The sequence below is a fragment of the Chiloscyllium plagiosum genome, chromosome 13 (assembly GCF_004010195.1).
Source record: "Chiloscyllium plagiosum isolate BGI_BamShark_2017 chromosome 13, ASM401019v2, whole genome shotgun sequence".
In the NCBI taxonomy this organism is placed as follows: domain Eukaryota; kingdom Metazoa; phylum Chordata; class Chondrichthyes; order Orectolobiformes; family Hemiscylliidae; genus Chiloscyllium; species Chiloscyllium plagiosum.
In genome coordinates, this window is record NC_057722.1 from 11,777,467 (window position 1) to 11,803,149 (window position 25,683).

Below are 25,683 nucleotides of genomic sequence, written 5' to 3' on the forward strand. Positions count from 1 at the left end.
CACGCAGAGGGTGTACGGAATGAGCTACCAGAGGAAGTGGTGAAGGCTGGCACAATTACGATGTTTAAAAGGCATCTGGATGGGTATATGAATAGGAAGGGTTTAGAGGGAAATGGGCCAAGTCGATTAGGTTAGTATATCTGGTCCGGCATGGACAAGTTGGACTGAAGGGTCTGTTTCTGTGCTGTACATTTCTATTACTCTATGACACTATAACTTGCTTTTCTATACCTAACATATATATAAACAAACAAACTAGGGGCAGAAATTTGGCCCCTTTGTGCTGCCATTGAATAAGGTCATGGCTTATCTATTTGTTGTCCGAATTCCGCATTTCTGCCAAACCACGACAACATTCCATTTCCTTGCTCAATGCGTATCTAACTCAGTCTTAAAATTATTCAAATGGCCTCCATCACCTCCTGAGGCAGAGATCTCCCAACCTGCATAAATCCGCAGAGAATAAAAATCTCCTCAATTCTGTCCCAGAAGGCCAATGTCTACATTTTAAACAGTGGCCTCCTAGTTCCATCATTTCTTTGCCCATTTTATCAAGACCATTCAAGATCTTATACACTTCAATCAAGCCACCCTTCTTCTCTTCTAAACGCCAGTGGAAACAAGCTGAGTGTGTCCAACCTTTCCTTGTAAGACCACTTGCTAATTTCAGGTATTAATCTAGTAAGGGGAACGTGAATGGAACAAAGATAACAAATTTTAAAATCACTGCTTTTTATAGAGCTGGGATCCAATTTGTCCCAATAAAGGATGATAGGGGAATAGGATTTGCTGGCAGTTTAGGATGACCTCCAGTTTATGGAGAGTAGACTGCAAGAGGCCAGCAGGGAGTGTGTCAGGATAATGATGTCAATTTGATGGCAAAGACCAAGGGATGGAGCGGGGTGGGCGGGGGGGGATGGGGGGGAGGTTCCAGTAGCAGACAGGTTTAGGCAAGCTGGGAGTTTTACAATGAGACAAAGGCAATAGGTGGTCTTAGGAATGGCGTATGGTCAGAAGCAGGTCTCAGGGCCCAATTAGATACCAACGTTGCACATGGACTCATTTGGCCTGAGACAATTGTGGAGTAAAGTCGGTAACTTGGGGCAGTGTTTATAGCAGGGCTGAAAAACAATGATTTCAGTCTTCCTAATATTTAATCAGAGAAAATTCCTTCTCGCTCTCTATATGAGGTCTGGAGTGAAGGCCCAGTGCAAAGTGGAAGCTAGGTGCCAGCATGGGCTGTGTTGGAAAACTGTTGTTCTGAACTTTGTTTTCTACATTTTATAACTTATTCTTAAAATCTGCAATGCTAGACTTTGTACTTCTCTATTTTTCTAAGAACCGTAGCTGTACCTAGGGATTTTTCCAGTTAAGATGGCACTGTAAGTGGCAATTGTAAACTTGTCACTGTACACATTTGACAATGAAGCTAATTCTAATTCTGATGCCGGAGAAGCAGGCTGATAATTTAATAGTAGTGGAGCAGTGATGGGAGCTGGGTGTGAGGCACAGTTCCATGTCATTGTAAACGTGAAAGCAGATGGCTGTGGTTTTAGGTGAAGTTGACAACATGTAGTTGCAAATTAGGAAGGGGCCAAGGATGGATCACTGGGGGGGTTACTCGAGGTTTCAGCACAGTTACGTGGCTTTAAACAAAGACTTGCTTAAGTCAGGGTAACCATCATTTTGTGTGATGGCCTCAGCCTCTGAGCTCAGGCACTCGACCCTGTTTTGCAGTTGCCCACCCATCTTGCTCAGGAAGGAGAGAGCCAGACAAACAATTGGGTGGGGTTCAGAGGAGTTGGAAGATGCTGTCTTCCCTGTGGCTGGAGAGGTTTGCTTTGGCAAAATGCCAAATCCCCAGTCCAGGATGAGCTGATCTGGATGGAACATCTGTTGTTTACCCAAACCTTACATGACATGTCCTTGTACATATGAAGGCGGACTTGGAGAATAGGCCATCCAGCCTCGATGTGCCTGCTCCAGCACCGATAAGATCATAGCTGATCTGATTTGGCCTCAACTCCACTTTCCTACCTAACCCTGATATCTTTTTGACTCCCTCATTGGTCAAGAATTGATCTAACCCTGTTATAAAAATACTCAATGAGCCTGCCCCCAGCACTCTCTATGGAAGAGAGTTGTACATATTCCTGACCCTTTAAGAGAAAAAAAATCATCTTCGCTCTTATTTTTTAACCACGTCGCCTAGTTCTCGTCCCTCCCTGAAGAAGAAACACCCTTTTCAGCATCTGCTCTGTTGAGGCATGTCAGAATTTTAATCAGTTAGGTACAGTTGATGAGATAGGTTTGGATGTTAGTAATGAACTAACTTATTGGTTTATTACCTATCAATATAAAGTACAAGTAGGCCATTACGTTTATAGATACACAAGCTGGTTACTGACAGGTTAATGACCTGCTTCTCTCCAGGCAATTTCTCAATACAATGAACTATCAACAATGGTTCATGTTTACACACTAGATGGAACAGTTCCTAAACAGTTTCAAAGCAAGTCACCTGGTTTTAGCAATTCTGAGATGACTGGCATGTGATCATTATGTTATTTGATGCTGTACCTGTAGATGTCACTATTGTCCCATCTATGCTTCATGTTGGCTGGCATGGTAAGAGTTACCAGCTGAAAAGAACCAAGCATGGCTGTTATCATGGGCTCTTTTTCAAGGATATTACCAATATGCCCAAGTCATGTCATCTCCAATAAAAAAAAGGCCATTATTTACCACACAGGTCATCTTAAAAATTCCACACACCTTGTGTTGTTTGGTGGATTGAATCCCAACAAACCCAAGGACACCCAGGGCCAAGTGAATGCATCTTTTGGTTTTAGTCATCTGCTTACCAGAGAACAAACTACTGAGTAAGGCTTTAGTAGCCTGAAAAGGTTATTAATAGGATAGAGTTGTAACTTAGGGCTTTTGTGGCACAGTGGGGAAGCATCCCTACCCTAAAAAAAAGTATGTGTTTAAATCCCACCTATTCAGGTGTGTACCATAACATAACTTAAGTTGTTGATGTAAAACTATTTACAGGAGAAGCTTAATACTAATAGAGGGAAAAGCATGATTAATTGTCTTCTGGGAGCCACAAGGTTTATTGACGGAAGGGGCTACCAGAAATGGATAATTAATTGGTTCCAAGAAAGATTTATGAATGTGGTTTTCAGATAGATGTGTTCCAAGAAGAATTATTCTGGAAACTTTGAGAAGGATTATTAATATTGTACCAACTAAGAAAATTAAGATTGCTGCATGAACAATTATTAATGGGTTTGACAAAGGATCATTAATGAAATTCTGGAAAGGTTCTATAAAGTATTAATAAGAAGTTCTGATAAGGTGTATTAATTAGGTTCTGAGCAGGTTATCTAAAGTTTGTAATGGAATGTGAAAGGCTTTTCCTAACTACACTCCTTCATTTGTTGGGTCTAAAACACTAAGCATCTGGGGCTTGGAGTGGGATCCCCATTGTTATACAAACAGAATGTTCTCTGAGTTTACCTTAACTCTCCTACCTTAAGAATATAAGAAATAGGAGCAGGAGTCAGGGGAGTAGACTACTTGGTCCCTCAAGCCTCTTCATAGGATATAGGAGCAGAATTAGGCCATTCACCCCATCGGGTCCGCTCTGCCATTTGATCATGCCTGATATGCTCCTCACCCCCATTTTCCTGCCTTCTCCCTATATCCCTTCAACCAATTACCAATTAAAAATCTGTTTAACCCCTCCTTAGATTTACTCACTGTTCCAGCATCCACCACAATTTGGGGTAGGGAATTCCACAGATTCACAACCCTCTGGGAGATGTAGTTTCACCTCAACTCTGTTTTAAATTTGCTACCCCTTATTCTTAGACTATGACCTCTTGTCCTAGAATGCCCCACATAAGGAAGCATCCACTCCATGTCTATTTTATCCACACCTTTTATCATCTTGAATACCTCAATTTGATGTCCCTTCAGGCTTATAAATTCCAGACAGTACCAACCTAAACTTTTCAATCTTTCTTCATACAACAAACCCCTCATAGAGTCATACAGCATGGAAACAGGCCCTTCAGCCCAAACTGGTCCATGCTGACCATGGTGCCCACTCAGTGAGTTCCAATTGCCCACATTTGGTCCATATCCCTCTAAACCCTTCCCATCCATGTAGCTATCCAAATGATTTTTAAATGTTGCTATTACACCTGCATCAACCTCTTTCTCTGGCAGCCCATTACATATATGCATCACTTTCTGTATAAAGAAATTGCCCCTTAGGACTTTTTAAAATCTTACCCCACTCACCTTAACCCTATGTCCTCTAGTTTTAAATTCCCCATCCCTGGGTAAAAGACTATCTGCATCCATCTTATCAATGCCCCTCATGATTTTATATACCTCAGTAAGGTCACCCCTAATTCTCCTATGTTCCAAGGAATAAAATCCCATCGCGGCCAACATCTTCCGATAACTCAGGCCCACTAGTCCTGGCAACATCCTCATAAATCTTCTTTGCATTCTTTCCCGTTTAGCTATGTCTTTCCTGTAACAGGGTACCAAAATTGTACACAATACTCCAATTGCAGCCTGAATTGCAGCGCAAATGTTACACCATTCAATAAGATCATGATAAGATCTTGGCCTGAGCTCCATTCCCCTAGCTGTTCCTGTAAGCCATGACACTCCTACATTTCAAGAACCTGTCCATCAGGCATTCAATACATCCAATCACTCAAGCTCTACAGCTCTCTGTAGTACAGATTTCGAAGGATTCATAATTCTCTGAGAAAGGAAGTTCCTCTAACCTCTGTCTTAAATGGACCATACTTCCATTATACTCAAACCATACTTCCTCATTGTGGATTCTCCTACAAAGGGAGACATGCTCTCAGTATGCACCCTATCAAGCTCCCTCAGAATCTTAGATGTTTCAATAGACCATATATCATGCTTCTAAACTCCAATGAGTATTAGGCCCAACCTCCTCAATCTTTCCTCATATGACAACTTCCTCATCTCAGGACTTAGCTCAGTGATTTTATTCCCAGCAGCGTCCAGTGCAAATGTATTCCTACTTGGGAAAAGAGACCAAAACTGTCTATATTTCTCCAGGCGCCTTCTCACTAACACCTTACACAGCTGTCATGAGACATGCTGAACTTCTAAATACTATCTATCTTGCAATAAAGGGTAACCTTTCTTTTGCCTTCATAATTACCTGCCATATGTCACACAAATATTTTGTGTAAGCACACCCGACTCTCTTTGGACCATTGTCTCTCGATATTTAAATAATATGCTGCTTGTCTATGCTTCCCTCTAAAGAATATGGTTGGCCCTTTCATCGGTCATTAATAAGGAACTAATAGGTTCTGGGAGTGACTTGACATTGATCTATTTGAGCTTAATGGATGGCTTCATTGACAATTGTTCCTGGTGGTCCAGACATTCAATCAAACCACCTTCAAAGGCATTATGATCTCTTTGAAAACCATGTTTTCCATAAATGGAATCGGAGATGTTATCTCTGACAATGCGCCACATTTTGCCGCTGACTGTTTTGATCCTTTACGACCTCATATGGATTTGTCCACATTACGAGATTATCCAGGTGCCCTCAAGCCACTGGTGGAACCAAGAGAAGGGGTATGTACCATAAAGAATCTTCTAAGAGAGAATGAAGATTTTCATTTAGCCCTACTAAACTAGCTTTTGATGGGCTGCAGGCTGCCATCACAATTTTCCTCCCTTTCCCATGCACTAATGTCAAGCATCATGGCATAAGAGCAAGAACAGGCACAATACAAAGAGGAACGCCACAAGACAGACCAAGCCTGCCCCTTCACCCAGAGACACAGGGGTCATGATCTGCCCGCAATGCAAAAAGGAATTTAGATATGGCTCACAGACCAGCAAAATGGGAGTATTGCATTTGTGAAGCCCCAACCACCAAGATTGTACTTTGACTGAATGGCAAATGGCAAGGCCCAAAGAAACAGAAGTGCCTTGGTTTTGCTGGCAGTAACAGGTTGGGCTGCATATCATGATCCTGAGGAGGAAACTGTGTGAACACAGCCACTAATGATGGGGACAAGGGATGAGGACCCTCAAAACAAAGTGTTTGAAATGGTCTGACCTCCACACCTGGTTACTCTGCAGATTGGATCAAGGAGAATGGTGAAACTACCCCACAGACTTTCTCAGTAAAACACAGAGACTGTTTACCGGGAGGGGTGAGCATATAGAAAGATGTGGAAATACTGAGTGAGGACAAAGAGTTGGTGGGAGCTGTGCAGTAAAGAGGTAACTATATGCATCTGCTTTGATAATAGCGACTGAGCTGTGCAGCTGTCATAATGGCGTCTGATCAACATTGCACTGGGACCCAAGAATGCCTTCCCTTACTGCCTATCCATTTAGTGAAGATTGATGATGTTCACAAGGGTGTGGCCTACCTTCAGTCAACAATCCATACAATATCTTATTACAAGCGAGTCCCGGTTTATGCTCCACTGCCAGTTTTTAACATGTCTGTCACAGATGGATGCACAAAGAGTCCCAACGTTGAGCCTCCTCAGAGTCTAATTAATAACTATCCCAGTGAGTGAGTAACGTTGGGCTTTCTGTTCGTTACACACCATCAGGGTGACACCAAAGTTCTAAGGTCTCCAGCATTTTCAAGATTAATCTCCAAGATGCTGCTGCCAGCAAAACCAATGGGAAAATTACAGGAGCAATAAAACAATTCCCAGAGGGGAAAAAAAACAGTAAAATGTAAGTACTGTTCACACTGGTCCTCTGCTTTGAAGTATACAAGATGTATCAGACCTGAATCATCTGTTTTCCTGTGCACTGTTCCCTTTCAGGGCTGTGATGCTTTCAATACCTTTGAACATTTTGTTGTTGAATATGAGAAAAACAAAAGCTTTGACCAAAGGTCAGGTATGATTCACGTGGATCATGAAGAGTTTGTTGTGTGGAGGCAGTGCACCGAGAGTATGGGCATAAAGGATGACCAAGAGCGGGAGAACAATATGTTAAACTAGAATTGGTCAGCTAGTCTCTTGGGTCTGCTCCTGCCGTTCCTTTTCGGCCCATTACCAGGACCAAGGCCAGGCTGAAATTCCACGCTGATCTCCATTCCTCCAGCACAGGATTCAAACCATTATCTGAAGCTGAGGCAGCATGCTAATCTTCTAGTCTATATCTCCGAATCAGCAACAGCAGAGTACCTGTACATTCAACTACTGTTAAGTGGGACCTGCCTCTTTGCAAAGTGTCTTCTGAATTTACTTAGATCACAGGGAACTCAAAGTACCTCACCTATGTAAATGCTTTAATGTGCTGTGAGAATGGAAAAGACACTGTTTGAATCCAGATTATTTAAATATCCCAAAACATTACAAATGTAGATTTTATATATGCTCAGTTTTTCAAAGTATTAGACTCTTCACCTGTAATCCTTCCCAATTAATGCAGAATTTCACTTTTATTTGCAATGTGAAATAATTGTTTTGTTTATATTTATTTCAATTGTTCAGTTTGTTTCTTTCACACCAGTGTGTGCTTTCAGTATTGAATATAATATATAACATATCACAAATATATTTTCAAAAGGCTTCCTGTACCTTTGCACAATCTTATATTTTCTTTAAATAGTAGTGAGCAGGTAAATCTCAACTGTCTTTTTTTTTAAGCAAGCTTCCACAAGTTAAAATCACACCACGATAAGCTTTGTTTATATTTTTAAAAAACCCTTTAAGCTGTTTTGGAAAATATACATTTAATAAATTAAACTTTTTCCAGCCTATTCCTGACCCTAAACCTACTTTGCAGGGCCTCACACTCTGCCTTGTCGTGCCATCACTCTGTTACCATGCGGTTTCATGCCACACTATGAGATTGGGATTCTAACAGGCCAAGGAGTAGGCAAGGTCAAGAACTTTCTTAAGGTTAGACTTTGGAGTAACATTATTTATTACACATTAATACTAAATACAAGGAAATTATATCATTGGATGCAGCAGATTCTGGGCTCTAATATAGTGAGGTGGCAGTGTAGGGGGACAGTGAACATGGTATATTGAACATGGTATATTGAACAGGATTGGTCATAAATGGGAGGTGATGGTAGTGGGCAGTTGCTCATCCTCTTTACAACAAATGGACAATACTGCACCATTTAATATATAGTATCTTCCCAGTAGTGATTTTAGGTTAGATTCTGGGAAAGCTTCAATGAAATACAGTAAGCTGTCCAAACATGTGCCCTCTTCATCCATAGATACTGACATAGGCAGGTGCAGCGAGGGCTGTGTTGAAGAACCAGAGAGGCCATAGTGTAGCGCAGCATCAACTCGCGATCACTTCCTGCTTTTCAGCCAAACAGCACATCACTAATCGACCATCAGATCTGTCCACTACAAGTGCAGCTCTTGCTGCAGTTATGTTTAAAATGAATTTCCCAGAATGTGGCCACCGTATCAATTACGGAATTGGCCTCAAAGTCCCCAGTGTCGATATAAATTTGCAAACAACCCAGTGTAAAACATTATGTAAGCACAACACATATAAATAGAACACATAGTAATGGAGAGTGGAAGGTCAGAGACATAAATACATTATACAGACACATCACAATGTAATTCCAGTAGTGAAGAATAAAGACTGTATGACATATATATATATATACACACACACAGAGTACATATGTTATAGTAATGAACAGTCTGAGACATAAATGCCTTGTGCAAACACATCACATGCTATAATATACATGGCATTACATAGAATTATGGAGACTTTTACAGCAAAGAGACAGGCCATTCAGTTTAACAAGTCCATGCTGGCATTTATCCCACTGGAGCCTCCTTCCATCTTACACCATCAACATATACTTCCATTCCTTTTTCCCCGCGTGATAACCTCACTTCCCCTTAAAGTCCTCTCTGTTGTCACCTTAACAATCCTTTGTGAATCTGAACTTGACACTGTAACTAGGGTCTGGGTAAAACATTTCTCCTGAACTCCCAAATAGATTTATTAATGATTATCTTATATCTTGTGAGAGACTTGGGAGTTCTAGTCCAGGATTCTCTCAAGATAAACTTGCAGGTTGAGTCAGTAGCTATGAAGGCAAATGCAATATTGACATTTATTTTGAGAGGACTTGAATATAAAAGCAGGGATGTACTTCCAAGGCTCTATAAGGCTCTGGCCAGACCACATTTGGAGTATTATGCGCAGTTTTGGACCCCATATCTCAGGGAGGATGCCCTGGCTCTGGAGCGTGTTCAGAGGATGTTCATAAGAATGGTCCCAAGAATGAAAAGCTTAGCATATGAGGAACATTTGAGGCTGTATTCCTGATGAAGGGCTTTTGCCCGAAACGTCGATTTTCCTGCTCCTCAGATGCTGCCTTAAGTGCTGTGCTTTTCCAGCACCACTCTAATCCAGAACATTTGAGCACTCTGGATCTATACTTGATACAGTTTAGAAGGTTGAGGGGGGATCTCATTGAAACTTACAGAATACTGAATGGCCTGGACAGAGTGGATTTTGGGAGATGTTTCCATTGGTAGGACAGACTAGAGCCTGGGGGCATAGCCTCAGAGTAAATGGAAGACCTTTTAGAATGGAGATAAAGAGAAACTTCTTCAGCCAGAGAGTGGTGAATCCATGAAAATCATTGCCACAGAAGGCTGTGGAGGTCAGGTCATTGAATATATTTAAGACTGAGATAGATCAGTTCTTGAGTATCAAGGGGATCAAGGGCTACAGGGAGAAAACTGGAGAATGGGGTTCAGAAACTCATCAGCCATGACTGAATAGTGGAGCAGACCCAATGGGCTGAACGACTTAATTTCTGCGCCTACATCTTATGATCTTATGGTCTTATCATAGTTCTGTTCTTTTCTCCATTAATTTACTCAATATACAGTGACAGAGAGCAAAGATTCTCAGACATGAATGTAACACACATCACAGCATACCAACACAGAAATATAAAGAAAGCCTCTGAAATATTATAGACATTTCAAAAGTCAATGGAACAGAGCAAAGGTTCAGAGTAATGGTAAAGTAATGTACAATTGTAAATATGCAGTAGAAACAAATCTAATAAATAAACAAATATAAATAAAGCAGTATGTGTAACCAAATGAGTCAATTGAAAGGCTCTGTGAGGCTAAGATATAGATATAAATACATATAAAAATATTAAATTAAAGGATTAGAGTTTGAATTCAGACCCGTGATCTATTTGAAACAATATTAAATAAAACTATATAAATAAGTGCAGAACATCATTAACTAGAAATCAATATACAACACAGATACTGGAATTAATAAAATTAACCAGAAACAAAAAGACTAAGTGGTTAAAAAAAAAACGAATGGCTTGTGCGGGTGCCTAAAAATATATGAAAACAATATGCTGATCTCATTTGGCTTATTAACCATCCTGTGTCTGAAATCTTGGCCCACTCACTCCCAAATCACTGGGTCTTCACTACCCATGTGCAGATTGATTCTTTGATTTTAGGAAGGCAGTAATTCTAACTAAATTTGTACTAAACCCAAAATAGAACTCCGTCCCAGAAGCCTAATATTGCCAGAGAGCAGATCCCTGCCTCATGTCTGACAAAGTTACAAAGTTGCAGTGAGAGCAGCACAAGGCAATTCTCGACTTCAATTTCCTGGACTTCACACATTATTGGTCTATCGTTAAGAATTTTACGTAAAGTCCTTCGGGACCGTCTCAGCTTGTGTTTTTGTTTGAACCTGATCAGTATTGGCCGACCCCTTAGGTTGGGTTTGCACATAAACGGAACAATGACCTGAGTTAGCCCATGAGGTTATTGGAGGGTAGGATACATTGTTCTGCACACAGCGTGCCTGGCTAGGGCAGGGCTGTAGTCACACCGATGACAGTTTGGTCATGTAAGGATACAAAACAGTGATGCCCTCGGAAGTGTCAGGCCTTTCATCCTGTCGGTTTGGATTTGATTCTAACCCAGGGTTCAAAGGTGAAAGACCCATGACAGTTAGGGCCTTGTCTGCTTCAACCAGTTCTCAATGTAAGTACCTTGAGGGCTTGCTATTGTCTTTGGAAGTAGTGTCTGGGACGCTTGGTAGCGGCACTCGATCTCGGACCTTGGCAGCTGCTTCCTCAGCCAAGAGTTGTGCTGACGTTTTCTGGGTCACCCTGAGGTGCAAAGGAGAAAAAAACAGATGTCACTTCATAGTTCATACAGATTAAGCTTGGAACATCCTTTGAGACCAACCTTTCCTGGTTTAGAGTGCCTTCCCCAGTATTTGGGATGAAAATCCTATCACTCAAAGGATGATTCAGCTGTTCCTCCTAACTTGGTCAGAGACCTGGATAAATGCTCAGAAGACAGAAGTTCAAATTCCATAAGAACAACTGGGAAATTTAAATTCAATTAATTCGAATCATAGAATCCCTCCTGTATGGGAGCATACCATTCGGCCCATCGAGTCCACACCAACCCTCCCAAAAGCAACCTACCCAGACCAAACACCCTATCCTATCCCTGTAACCCTTCATTTCCCATGGCTAATCTATCCAACCTGCACAACCCTGGGCACTATCAGCAATTTAGCATGGCCAATCCACCTAACCTGCACATCTTTGGACTGTGGGAGGAAATCTACGCAGACACTGGGAGAATGTGCAAATTCCACACCGACAGTCACCCGAGACTGGAATCAAACCTGAATCCCTGGTGCTGTGATGCAGCTGTACTAACCACTGAGTCACTATAAAAGAAAAATCAGGGTTAAATTCACGAGTTGCCACCAACATTGAAAAAAACAGGAAGCTGAAGCAATATTGGTGAACTCCACAAATGTCATGCCTGTTCTACACTCAGAGTGTTTGAGTGTAGCTGTTGCTAAGGAGTTACAAAGAGCATTGAACGGTACAGCACAGGATCAGGCCCTTCGGCCCACCCATCTTTGGTGAAAACGCTGATAAGTTGATAACGTAAAGATACAGAAACTGCAGCGTCTACTCTTCTCACTGAGGGCTTGAGGTCTTTGGTTATCTAACAGATTGTTAGACAGCACAAGGCCTGCAATTCTTATTGGCAAAAAGTTGTTACTTGCCCCAGCAGTAAACAGAATTGTGTTTAATCAGATAGCAAAAATAAGCTGATGAGCCAACTGAAGGCTAAATATCTTTTTTCATTGCTCACAAGATATGTGGGCTGATATCTGTGTCCTCAGAACCATTCTCTGCAGCTACTGCTCCAACAACTGTAAAATAACTGGGCTGTGGTATGTGCAGAGTAGTGGGCTCTCTCTTTCCCGAGCGCAGTGTCAGAGATTTAAACAAAACAGAAATGGGAAACAGTAGAGAAAAACACATAGGATAGATAGAGTGAGAGAGAGAGAGAGAGAGAGAGAGAGAGAGAGAGAGAGAAAGGAGAGAAGGGAGGTGGAAGTAGGGGTAAGTACTGTCTTTGTTTATCCCCATTACCCATTGTTATCTTCGCCTGTTATGCAATCTGGATGGACAGGGTGCTTTGGAAGTCTGATTGGATAAGAATGCAGTTTGCAAAGTGAGCAAGACCACGTCAGCAGTACAAAGATAAGGGGTTACTTGTTCGCACTGCATATAACTTGTGTGTTAAGGTTGAAAGGAAGAGGAAATGCTTGATGTGGGCAGAAGTTCTCACTTATGAACTGAAAGCAGCCTTCATGGTTTTCATCAAAGGGAACTATGAAACCTCTGCACAAAATCTATCTGCAGCTCAATAAATAAAATGAAACCTTTCAGTTTTGGTGGAAGAGAAGTGGATAGGTTGGATAAAATAAAATTGGATAGAACTTATGGAGTTTAACAAAAAATAGTTTAGGCCAACCAGGATAATCCCCCTAAACTGTCCTCTTTAAAATGCACTGAACTCAGGGCAAAATGCAAGGAAACACATCTGAAACCTTTGTGTTTATTAAGGTCATGATGGAATTACACAAACTCTCCCACCTTTCTCCCAATCATTTCTGATTGCACACAATGGTTGCTTGTTTGTGACGTCTCAACCAGTAGAATATTGTGACCCCATGGCACTGAAAGAACAAGGACCTGGATGGCGAGGAAACCAACTCCAGGCACAAATGTCCAAACTGTACCTCAGATCCAAGTCCAATGCCAGAATATCTCAAATCCTACTCATTCCAACCTCAATCATAAGATGCCCCAATTCCCTTAATCTCAATCCCAGCTCCGATTTGAAAGCAGGAGCATTGGCTCTTACCTTCCTGGCCGGTCCCAGGTTTTCGGAAACTCTGAATGAGTGTTTGCTTTGCTTTGCTTAACTGAAATCATTTCATCTTTTTCCAACTGGATAAAATCTACAATTAAGAAGCAAATTCAATAGAATACCCACCGAGCAGGCGAGAACGTTGCCACTTTGACAGAAGGATTTTGTTATAGAATGTAATGTTAAACTTATTAAAGAAAATCAAACACAATTAAATCTATTCCCAACAGACAAGTTGGACCAAAGGGTCTGTTTCCACGCTGTACATCTCTATGACTATGACTATCACATTGGCCTGTATGTTGCAATTGAAATGACCATGAAACTGTCAGCTTGCTGACAACACAGCTGTGAAACTGATAGACACATCCCACAGTTAAATGTTATTTGCCATCTGTCCATAGGGTGCGCTGTTGATATCCTCAGAGGAAACCTTTTGAAAAATCATGCAAATTCAAATGATTTTCCATATTTAGTCTCAGTGCAAAAACCCTCAAAAAATGTATGCATTACTGAATGAGATGTAACCAGATTTTAAATAGAGTGCTATGAATCTAATATAACAGCCTATCTGGCCCTAAAAGTATTGTCTATATTTCTACTATGCATATTGTATTTAGAGTCATAGAGTCATAGAGATGTACAGCACAGAAACAGACTCTTCAGTCCAACTCATCCATGCCGAGCAGATATCCCAACCCAATCTTTTGTATATGTTTGGAATATCAAATTGCTAAATGTTGATAACAAAATTCCTTATGTTATTAATGAAGTTCCTTTATTTAAAATGTTTTTGATATTTCAGATTCTACAACCATTTGTTCGTCCCAAACCTTATCTTCCCCTCTGATTTTCTCTCTGTGAGAATTCTTCAATGTGATTGGCTGCTTGGCCTGAAAGCTCTGTTGCTGGAAACCAGGGAGCCAGAATTAAGCTAACATGCAGAATGGTGAAATCCATGGGCAATTTGCTTTGAAACCTGCAGTGAGATCAGTCACTTCATTGCTGGGGCGTGCGTGTTAAAACCTCACCTTTGGAGTATTCTGGTGGCTTAATGGGTAAAAGTAGGCAGTACTGAAAAAAAATCTTTAGGTTATGCAGATTAACAGATGGCAGTGTGATAGCAGCAGGAGCTGGACTCAGTGCTATCAATTCATACAGAGCCCCTCAATTTCTTTTTCAGAGCTCCTGCTTCAGTGGATTATTTAGAGACTCCTTCCGGAGTGTAAATAAATGGTGGGCACAGAATCAGGGCTCTGCTGTGACAACAACATGCATTTAATGTGGCCAAACATCTTAGAATATTAACACATCAGGAATGGGCAGACTAAAATGGAGTATGGACTAAAGGAGGAATATTCAAATGAGTCAGCGAGAGCTTAGCCTCAGGGGAAGGTTTTAAAGGAGTAGGGTGGCATGATGGCTCAGTAGTTAGTGCTGCTGCCTCATAGCGCCCAGGGCCTGCGTTTGATTTCAGCCACAGGCACTGTGTGGAGTTTGTACATTCTCCCCATGTCTGCGTGGGTTTCCTCCCACAGTCCAAAGACGTGCAGGTTAGGTGAATTGGCCATGCTAACTGGCCCACAGTATGCAGAGATGTGTAGGTTAGGTGCATTAGTCATGGAAAATGTAGACTAATAGAGTAGGGGAATGGGTCTTGTTTGGTTACTCTTTGGAGGGTCGGCGTGGACCTGTTGGGCCAAATGGCCTGTTTCTGTACTGTAAGGATTCTAGATTCTTCTACTTTGCTCTGTCACCTCTCAGATGCAAACTACTCCATATAATTATTTTTATCAAACTGTTCAGCTCCATCTCACTGGCAGGTACAAGCTGAACCCTGAGGAAAAGACACTACCACCATACCACAAAACTCTTCATGGAACGATAGCTCCTACACATATCCTAATCTTTCACCAGTTATCAGCCACTCTTCTTCACAATCAGACTGTTGACATATACGTACCCAACCGATTCAAAATTTGCAACATTATTCTGGCCTGCTGCATCGCAACGAAACACAAGGTCCGAATTCATCAATAGAAAGAGCTGAAAATTACCGTAAGTCTTCTCCCGTTGTTTTCGCTCTGAAATGATCAGTTTATACGAGCCACTGAAAGTCCCAGTCTCCTCACCACGGTGTTCCAGTGGAATATTGAATGTTATCTCATTTGAGTTGGCTTGCAGGGCGATGCAGCCTTCACCTGGGGCAAGGAAACACAGGCAGGTTCTCAGAGTTGAACAAGATACAACAAGAAAGGTGAAACATTTGGGAAAAGGGAGGGGGGATTGTATCAAGGTACCTAGTTCTGCCAAAGAGCTGAAACGGGTACAAGGGGCTCAATAGTTTCTTCGTGATCTGCATCATGTCGGGAATCTATAAGAACTGGACAGTATGTACCAACCACGTTAATAGAAAAAATTATTCCCGTTTACAGCTGTTCAATAGTAATAATGAAGATGACCTTTCAGCCCATTGCACTGGTGCCAGCCTTCATAAAAAGTGATCCAAACAAGCAACTCCACTGCTGTTCCCCCATTGCTCCATAAATGTTCATTCGCAAACATGTATCTAACTGCCCTTTGAAAGGTTGAATCTATCTTCATCATCCTTTCAGGCATTGCATTCTAGGTGACAACAAGTTGCTGCATGAAACACTTCTCTTCTCTCCTCTGGTTCCCCACCTCAGCACTGAAGTCTTAAAACAAAGTGAATTCACACATTCTGCCCAAGTCCGGGGGCTATCCATTCCCGCCAGGAACCAAGGCTCAGTGAGTATGTTCCTACCTATGACTCAACCCACACAGAGGAACCCATCAGAGTCGTCAGGCATTCACTCCACTGCCTGGTGAAAATGAGCGTTTGCTTTACTGAACAGCATTGCCATGACCACAGGTACACATCATGAAGCCACCACTGAGCACAGACCTTCAGAACGGTAGAGGGAAGGACACAGAGCATATGGCTGACGTGGTGGGAGGAGTCTCACACTCGCTTGCAGCTCAATGAAGTCTTATTCAGCTGAACAGTCAATCACTACTTCATTGCATCATGTCCATTAAGACTCATACAGCTTCCAACATTCCTGGATCAAGATTCTGGAAGGTCACATCAAACAACAGCCCATGAACTGCAGCAGCTCAAGAAGAAAGGCCACTGCCTCCTTCTCAAAGGTCTCAATGGATAGCTGATGTCCTAGAGGGATGGTTTTCAATGAAAGACTTAAAGAAATAGAGGAGGGTGCTTTGATGGGCTCACTTGCCACAGAGTCATAGGGCCACACAGCACAGAAACAGATCCTTCGGTCCAATCAGGGAGAAAGTGAGCACTGCCGATGCTGAATATCAGCGTCGAAGAGTATGGCATTGGAAAAGCCCAGCCGATCAGGCAGCATCTGAGGAGCAGGAGAGTTGACGTTTCGAGCATAAGCCCTTCGTCAGGGGGCTTGTGCCTGAAATGTTGATTCGCCTGCTCCTTGGATGCTGCCTGACCAGCTGTGCTTTTCCAGCACCACAATCTTCAACCTTCAGTCCAACTAATCCATGCCAATCATCATCTCAAACTAAACTAATCCAACCTGTTTGTGCTTGGCCAAAATCCCTCCAAACCTTTCTTATTGATGTACTTATCCAAATGTCTTTTAAATGTTGTAACTGTACCTGCATCCACCAACTACTCTGTAAAAAATGTGCGCCCATGTCTTTTTAAAATCTTTCTCCTCTCACCTTAAAAGTAGTCTCGAAATCCCCCATCCTACAGAAAAGACACTTATTATTCACCTTTGGGTGGCACGGTGGCACAGTGGTTAGCACTGCTGCCTCACAGCGCCAGAGACCCGGGTTCAATTCCCACCTCAGGCGACTGACTGTGTGGAGTTTGCACATTCTCCCCGTGTCTGCGTGGGTTTCCTCCGGGTACTCCGGTTTCCTCCCACAGTCCAAAGATGTGCAGGTCAGGTGAATTGGCCATGCTAAATTGCCCGTAGTGTTAGGTAAGGGGTAAATGTACGGGTATGGGTGGATTGCGCTTCGGCGGGTCGGTGTGGACTTGTTGGGCCGAAGGGCCTGTTTCCACACTGTAAGTAATCTAATCTAATCTAAACCCCTCATTATTTTAGAAATCTCTCTAAGGTCACTTCACAATGTCCTATGCTCCAATGAAAAAGGTCCCAGCCTCTTGTTATAACTCAAACCCTTCATTCCTGGCAACATCCTGGTAAATCTCTTCTGAACCCTCTCCAACTTAACCCTCTCCCTTCCTATAACAGGGAGACTTTAGCATTTAGCATTTTTCTAGCTTACACCTCTAGTCTCCACATGCTATTCTTGGAGAAGAAACTACAGTTGGCAGCGCATATGGTCTGTCTACATAGCCATGTCTACATACGTACTCATACTCACCATAGGACTCGTAGCTGTCAGTGGATTTGATGCAAATGAGGATGTGTTGGTCCAGTAAATACTCTGGATCAGAGATAATGGGTATCAACTGTCATGGGGGTGGGGGCAAAGAGAAAGATAGCGAGTTACAACAGATAAGAGACCAGACTCTGAAGATGAGTGGCACTGAATGCTCCAGTAAGGTATATCACTCAATCATTTACACACGTTTGCTACACACTTTCGATTGGACGGATTCCTGCTGAGCATGGATTCTGGGACACAGGCTGTCCTCTGGTACCTCACAACAATGAACCGACAGCTTTTAGATCATTTGTGGTATGCTGACTGCAGTTCCGGTCAAAATTATACTGTTAAGGAGGCCAAGCCTGAAGTCTGGAGTCTAATGGTCCAGACCAAGCTCACTTTCAAAGTGTAGTCCCTGTCTCAAACATTGAGAAGACTCAGACACCACAAGGCCATTCAGCTATCATCATTTTGTTGCGGCAAGCCATTCCTCAGAGCTACAGTTTACAAACTAATTTAATTGTACTGTCTCACTACAACAGAAAAGATTCTGAAGAGGTTTAGGTAAAAACAAGGACTGCAGATGCTGGAAACCAGAGTCTGGATTAGAGTGGTGCTGGAAAAGCACAGCAGGTCAGGCAGCATCCGAGGAGCAGGATTTTCCTGCTCCTTATGAAGAGGTTTGTCAGGTAGATGCTGAGATGTTGCTTTCCCAGGGCCAGGAGAACAGAACACAGGGGCTCAGCCTCAGGTTTAGCGGTCAATCATTCACGAGAAGCTGGGATGAACTTCCTTCACTTGGGATTTTGAATCTTAGGGATTCCCTACCTGGATGCACCATCACTGTGTACATTCAAGGCCTGGGATAGACAGACTTCTGATCCTTGAGGGATATGGGGGTGGGTGAAAATGGAGTCAAAGATCAGAAGAGGATCAGCCACGATCATACTGAATAGCAAAGCAGACTTGAGGAGCCCAAATGGTCTACTCATGCACCTATTACTTACTTTCTTAAATTCTATAATATTTTTACTTTCTAAGCATTAATTTTATTCTCCTTAAACACTGATTTACTCATCTTCATTAGACCCTTGTATATTCTTAACAACCTCTTCCAATAACAACACTCCTTTCCTCCCCCACCCTTGACCCTTCTAGGGACTCTTCCCAAGTTTATCTCCTTGCTGTTGATTCATTATCCAGTGGAATCAATCTTTCAATATTCACACACTTCAAAATATGCTGCACTTCCACAGTCTGATAAGAAAACTCAAGTTTCTTCAGTGTTATCCTCCCATCCCCTGTCATCATCTTACTGAAACAAAGTTGCACTATTTTACATAGCTCTAGTATCCTATTTGGAATAGGGCACTCAAATTTTATCCAATTATTTTATCCAATATTATTTTATCCAATGTCGGACACATCTGTAAATTCAATGTTTTTGTTGTGATCTGGTAAGAAAGGCTGAGCTGGTTCCCCTCAACCTGCTTGGTTGGTCACAAAAAGATTTAAATTCTTTTTAGCACAAGGCTATGTAATTTTCCAGTTAAAGTATAGTTACCTATTTTTAATGTAAGCAAGGGAGAACCGTTAATGAAAGTGCTAATTTCTTAACTGCTAATCCCGACACATGAAAGGTACAGAGAGAGAGAGAGAGAGAGAGAGAGAGAGAGAGAGACAGAGACAGAGACAGAGAGAGAGAGACAGAGAGAGAGAGAGACAGAGAGAGAGAGAGACAGACACACAGAGAGAGAGAGAAAGAGAGCGAGAGAGAGAGAGAGAGAGAGAGAGAGAGAGACAGACAGAGGGTTCTTTCCTTAAAGTGGTCAGCTGAAAGCTCTTGGAACTTCCCTTGTAATACAGAATCCAGCATCTACCTCCAATATGTTCTTTCATGGGGGCTGGAAGTATTCTGTCTGTGACAACCAGGCATCAATATGCAATACTTTGTATTTGTTAATATTTTCTGAAGATTATGATGGGATTTGATAAGCTCTTTTAGAGCATTTCAACCCCCAACCCAACAGCAATTCATTGGTTCTCTCACCTCCACCTTGAGGTGGATTTGAGTTTTTAAACAGCTTGCCTTTTTTCAGTCCAATTTACAACTTAATATATTCAATTTCTCATATCTTCAGAGATAAAGGGATATAATCCCCTAACACATGAAATAAAACACAGGTCAATGTATTTACAGAGCATGATTTAAGTAGTGTATTTTTAGGTCTCTCTGCTCCTCTGCTCCAATGCATGGGTGGCACGGTAGCACAGTGGTTAGCACTACTGCCTCATAGTGCCAGAGACCCGGGTTCAATTCCCGCCTCAGGCAACTGTCTGTGTTGAGTTTGCACGTTCTCCCAGTGTCTGCGTGGGTTTCCTCCGGTTGCTCCGGCTTTCTCCCTGCGTGGGTTTCCTCCGGTTGCTCCGGCTTTCTCCCACAGTCCAAGGATGTGCAGGTTAGGTAAATTGGCCATACTAAATTGTCCATAGTATTAGGTGAAGGGGTAAGTGTAGGGGAATGGGTCTGGGTAGGTTGCTCTTTGGAGGGTCGGTATGGACTTGTTGGGCCGAAGGGCTTGTTTCCACACTGTAAGTAATTTAAGAAATGCTCCTTGGAGTGGCATGGTGGCTGAGTGGTTAGCATTGCTGCCTCACAGTGCCAGGTCCTGGGTTCATTTGGCTGTGTGGAGTTTGCACAATCTCCCTATGTCTGCGTTGGTTTCCTCCCACAATTCAAAGATGTGCAAATTAGGTGGACTGGCCATGCTACATTGCCCTGTAATGTTCAGGGATGTGCAGGCTACATAGATTAGACATGGGAAAAGTGGGATACAAGCGATAGAGAGGGTCTGAGTGGGATGATCTTTGGAGGGTTGGTGTGGAGATGGGCCCCACATTTGAGATTCCGTGATTCCATGTTCCATTGAGAATGTTACCAGTTAGGTCATGTCTCATTGTCTTTTCAAAAAAATTTATGATCCACTTTTCTCTTAATTAATTTTTTTCTGCCACCGACTCACACAGTTGTAGCCTCTTCTTGCTCCTCCTGCAGACTCCCAAGCTCTTGGTAATAATTTGCTCTGTCCTTATTTTGGTATCATTAGCAATTTTGAAACCGTTTAATTGATGCTCATGTCTCTTAATTACTTAGCATGAGGACAGGGGAGCTCCCACAATAAATCACTATTCACTGGGTTCATGGTCGCATGAGACACACTGGAATGACTATCTCGAACTAGCTCTGCAAGGTCTATGTCACACTGTAAAGATACTTGGCTGAAGGATACATCTTGCTTTAATTATTGTTAGTTCATGACTTCCTCTGATGACTTGACTAATGTCCATTTGCTCCCATTTTGTTCAATTCTTTAACGTTACATCCATTCATGTCTCTTGATATTTAACAACATGGTCCTCAATCTTCATGAGTTCCTTTTGTGGATTTCTGCAAATGGTTTTTGAATGCTTAAATTTTCCAGGTGATGTGCTGTTTCCTGTTTGTTCCCTGCTTGTGTCAGGTTTTGGGTATAACCACTGCCCCTCTCTGTAATTTCAGTGAAATCGTACCCCATTCATCAAAGTGAGAACAAACTAAGAGATTTATTCAAAGCATTTATTGGTGAAGACTCTAGATTGGTATTGAGCTGGTTATTAGCAGGGTATGGTTATTCACTTTTATTGTACAGAGTTCCTTTTCATTCAGCAGGGTAAGGGTTAACTTCTTTCTAAAACACAATGTAGAATTATAGTCCATAAGTATTACAACTGTTCTGACCAGCATCTGGAATCTGCAATCCTAAACTCACCTAATGACAATGAGAAATTAGAGAACAAGTTTTGATTACCTCAGGAAGAGTGCTCCACACAACTGTCAGATTCTCATCTCTTGACTCCTGGTTCTCACCTTCAGCACTTTTCACGAGATCTAGAGGGAACACAAGATTACTGTAGATCCCTACTCAATGCGGAGCTAAGTGTAGGCAAACAATAAGAATCTTCAATAACTTCAGTAGGCTGGGTATGTTTTCCCTGGAGTGTTGGAGACTAAGGGCTGACCTTATAGAGGTTTATAAAAACATGAGGGGCACAGATAGGGTGTATAGACAAGGTCTTTTCCCTGGGCTGGGAAGTCTAGAACTAGAAGGAGTAGTTTAGGGTGAGAGGGGAAAGATTTAAAAGGGACCTAAGGGGCAACTTTATCACATAAAGGATGATGCAAGTATGAAAAGTATGGAATAAGCTGTCAGAGTAAGTGGTGGAGGCTGGTACAATTACAACAATTAAAAGGCATCTCGATGGGTACATGAATAGGAAGGGTTTATAGGGATACGGGCCAAGTGCTGGCAAATGGGAGCAGATTAATTGAGAATATCTGACTGGCATGGACAAGTTGGACCAAAGGGTCTGTTTCTGTGCTGTACACCTTTATGACTTTAACCAGGCTATACTGCTGCTGGTTGGCAGATTCCATTGAATGGAATCAACTGATTATAGCCAGGAGGAGGCCATTCATCCCATTACACATGTACCAGTGTTAGCCTATTCCTGATGAAGGGCTTTTGCCCGAAACGTCGATTTTGCCTGTCCTCGGATACTGCCTGAATTGTTGTGCTCTTCCAGCACCACTGATCCAGAATTGGAGCTATCTGACAGGACAGAAACTAAGAGTCAGGGAGGCAAACTGACAATGAGGACAAATAAACAGGGAGACCAGCAGACTGACAGACAGATGAGGAGAGAGAGAGACAGACTGAAGAATTTGCACATTTATTTGCAATTGAGGAATTTAATTTTGTGCCATTTGTTCTCCTGGGGAGAAAAGTCTCTTGAAATGACTCAACCGCAAATGTAGGAATTGCGACAATGCGATATAAAGCAATGAACACACACGGTGGGGGGTGGGGCGGAGGGGGGGAGTTGGTTTGGCTGAGGACAATGACAAAACGACATCCTTACTTTCTAAGCAGCTGGAGTAGAATTCAATGAAGAACCTAGTCTTGGATTTAGTTTTCAGCTTGGCTTCACACCTGATAAAATTGATTGTGCCAGGAGAGGCAGCGTTGTTGGGATCTGAGGAGTGAAGACAATGGGTTAGCACAGTCTCAGTTACAAATGACTCCCATCATTTTATTTCTGATTAGAACTCTACACAGAGAGAAAAGTTCTGGCAAACAAGGCTCCTATTAAGACCTGAGTTTGTGGTCACTTAAGACACACTGTATATTGCTCACAGCTCTGCAGGGGGAGCTCACATCAAACTGTGCAGGGACTTAGCTGAGAGATACAAACCACAGGGGTCTCTTAATTGATTGAAAGCCCATACCTTCCCCTAAGAGTATAAAAAGAGCATAGGAGAAGAATTCATGGCTACTGACCAGTCTTTGACACAAACTGTGTTGAAACTCCCACCTCAAAAGTTGCAAATACCGGTGAATGGTCGCTGGTGACGATATCTGTGGTGCAACCTGCAATTAAAAACCAACTGTTAAACATCGGTCACTTAACTGCACAGCACACACAAAATATTGCTACTTAATGCCTTGCCTCAAGACATATGATAGAGCTTTTGGTATCACTCTGTCACTTTTGAAATCTAACCATATGAAAGCTCCCCCTTCTTTCTGTAAAGGTCTGATATCAAGTTAGTGTGAGTCAATGTAAATCCAAAATTGAGTCAATATAGATGAGTTACAACAAAAAACTGTCTTTGATTAAAAATTAACTCACCACTGATCAAGGTCATGGGTTGACAGGGTAGGAAGTGGCAGATGATCATATTGACAGAAACGGGAGAAAGCAACTTAACTTTAGAGCCTAGTCTGCCATTCATTGAGATCATGCTGATCTGTGACCTAACTCTATTTACCCACATTGGTCCTTAAACCCTAATTATCCTTGGATAACAACAATCTTAGAGTTAAAATTAACACTTAAGGTAGCATCGCACTCCTGTCACCATTTGCACATGAAGAAGGATTTCATAACTTCAATTCTGAAAGGTCTAGATCTGATAGTTAGACTAGAGCCTCCTGTTCTTAGATTCACTGGCCAGCAGAAATGGTTCCTCTTCATCTGGCCCATTCATTTACTCAATATCTTAAAAATTCAAACAAATCAACTCTAGACATTCTAAATTCCAGGGCATACACCCCTAACCTGTAGATGTTCTCCTTCTAATGTAACCCTCGGAGTCCAGGCATTATCTTGGCAAATCTACACTGAAGTCTAAACAAGTACAAAACATCCCCCCGGAAAGATGGTCTCATAACTGCTCACAGTGTTCCAAGTGTGATCTAACCAAGATTTTATAGGCTAGAGTATAAATTCTATTCATTGTATTCTAGTCCTCTAATTAAAAGCCAACATTCCATTTGCCTTTTCTTGATTTTTGGTGCTTGTGAAATTTCAACAATGTACTTGGAAACTTAAATTCTCTTCAGAAATGATCCTAGCTTTTCACCATTTACAAAGTACTCTGTTCTATCCTATGAAACTCCAATAAGAATGTCCACACATGATTGTCTATTCACTGAATCTATTTACATCTCTTGAAGTTTGGTTATATCTCTTTGATGCAGTAGGGGGCACTCTTCTGAAGGTTAGGAAACATCCTCTCCAATAGTTACTCAGTAAGAGCAGAATCTGGGTATTGTTGAAACAAAGAGAGACATGCTGTTGAAGTTTATCATCTCGTGATGCAAGGGAACCAAATTACAAAAGGAACAACAATTTATACTGCATGAGAGTGCTGATTGGTTCTCGAGTGGGGATTCTGATTAGTCAAGATGGGTGGGGGATTTCAGGACTGGGGGTGTATTTTTAGAGTAAGAGAAGATTTTAAAAGACACAAGGGACAAAGTTTATACACAGAGTGCATGGAATGAACTTCCAGAGGAAGTGATGGATGCGGGTACAATTACAACATTTAAAAGACATTTGGCTAAGTACATCAATAAGAAATATTTAGAGAGATGTAGACCAAACGCAGGCAAGTGGGACCACTTTAATTTGGGATTATGATCAGCACGGGACTGGTTGGACCAAGGGGTCTGTTTCCATGCTGTATGACTCTATGAATGCGACTCTGTTGTTACGGAGAATGCACTAGTCGGCAGCTATGCTAAAGCTTTGTTTTGAATAATAAAAAGGTCAAGACAACTCCATTGGCCATTGATGGAGAATGCATCAGGGAACACTGTCCCTCAAGCTCTTATTTAATTGAACAGGCACAATACCTGGACAAATCAAATCCTTGCATTTAAATACATGCAGTGTCCAGTAAGTAGAAGTGTCCCTCATTTTAAGATTATCAGTCAATCTTACATTTATCATTAATGTAATCTTTGGCACACTTAGATTGTTCAGTAAATGCTGCCAAGTCAGGCTATCATATTTTATATTGTGCACCAATTTATGTTATTTAAGCATGGCTGGTTGAGTATGGTCAGTCCTCTTCCTGCTGTGAACAGCCAAAGGGAAGTGCTGTTTCAAACAGTCCATTAGTCACTGGGATATACAACCTAAACACTTGCTATTGCACCAGCACTGAAAATTCACCGTCTACTTTACTCAGTTGTGAAGTAGGCAGAACCTCTTCTTGGCTAGATGGCAGGAACCTATTAGTGGAAAAAAAAACATTCATGTTGCTGCTACACTGGGGCCAGGTGAAATATGAATGAGAACTTAGAGCAGGAGTTGGAAATTCAACCCCTTTAGCCACTTCCACCATTTAATAAGATCATGGTGATTCTGATTGTAACTCCAAATCTGCATTCCTGCTGTCCCAATACACTACAAATTCTTCCTCATGGCTTCCTCTGTCAAGCTGGCTTTCCCAATCTACATGAAAATTAAAATTATCCATGAATAATGCACAGCTTTTGTAATACGCCCTCATTAACTCCTGATTTATTCTCTGTCCCACTTTAAAGTTACTGTTAGGGGCCTCGAGATGCGCCTGCCAGTGTCCTCTTATCCTTTTTAA

General features: G+C 41.9%; 1 protein-coding gene across 1 annotated transcript in view; it reads right to left on the reverse strand.

The window, feature by feature from the left end:
• inpp5d (inositol polyphosphate-5-phosphatase D) overlaps nt 1-25,683 on the reverse strand; it is a 114,311-nt gene that overhangs the window by 12,030 nt on the left and 76,598 nt on the right. Inside the window, exons 19-25 of the mRNA XM_043701883.1 lie at nt 23,075-23,164; nt 22,656-22,769; nt 21,545-21,624; nt 17,691-17,778; nt 15,350-15,493; nt 13,287-13,383; nt 11,093-11,212 (exon numbers count right to left, since the gene is read on the reverse strand). Of these exons, the coding sequence (XP_043557818.1) occupies nt 11,093-11,212; nt 13,287-13,383; nt 15,350-15,493; nt 17,691-17,778; nt 21,545-21,624; nt 22,656-22,769; nt 23,075-23,164 (733 nt within the window). The remainder of the gene's footprint in view (nt 1-11,092; nt 11,213-13,286; nt 13,384-15,349; nt 15,494-17,690; nt 17,779-21,544; nt 21,625-22,655; nt 22,770-23,074; nt 23,165-25,683) is intronic.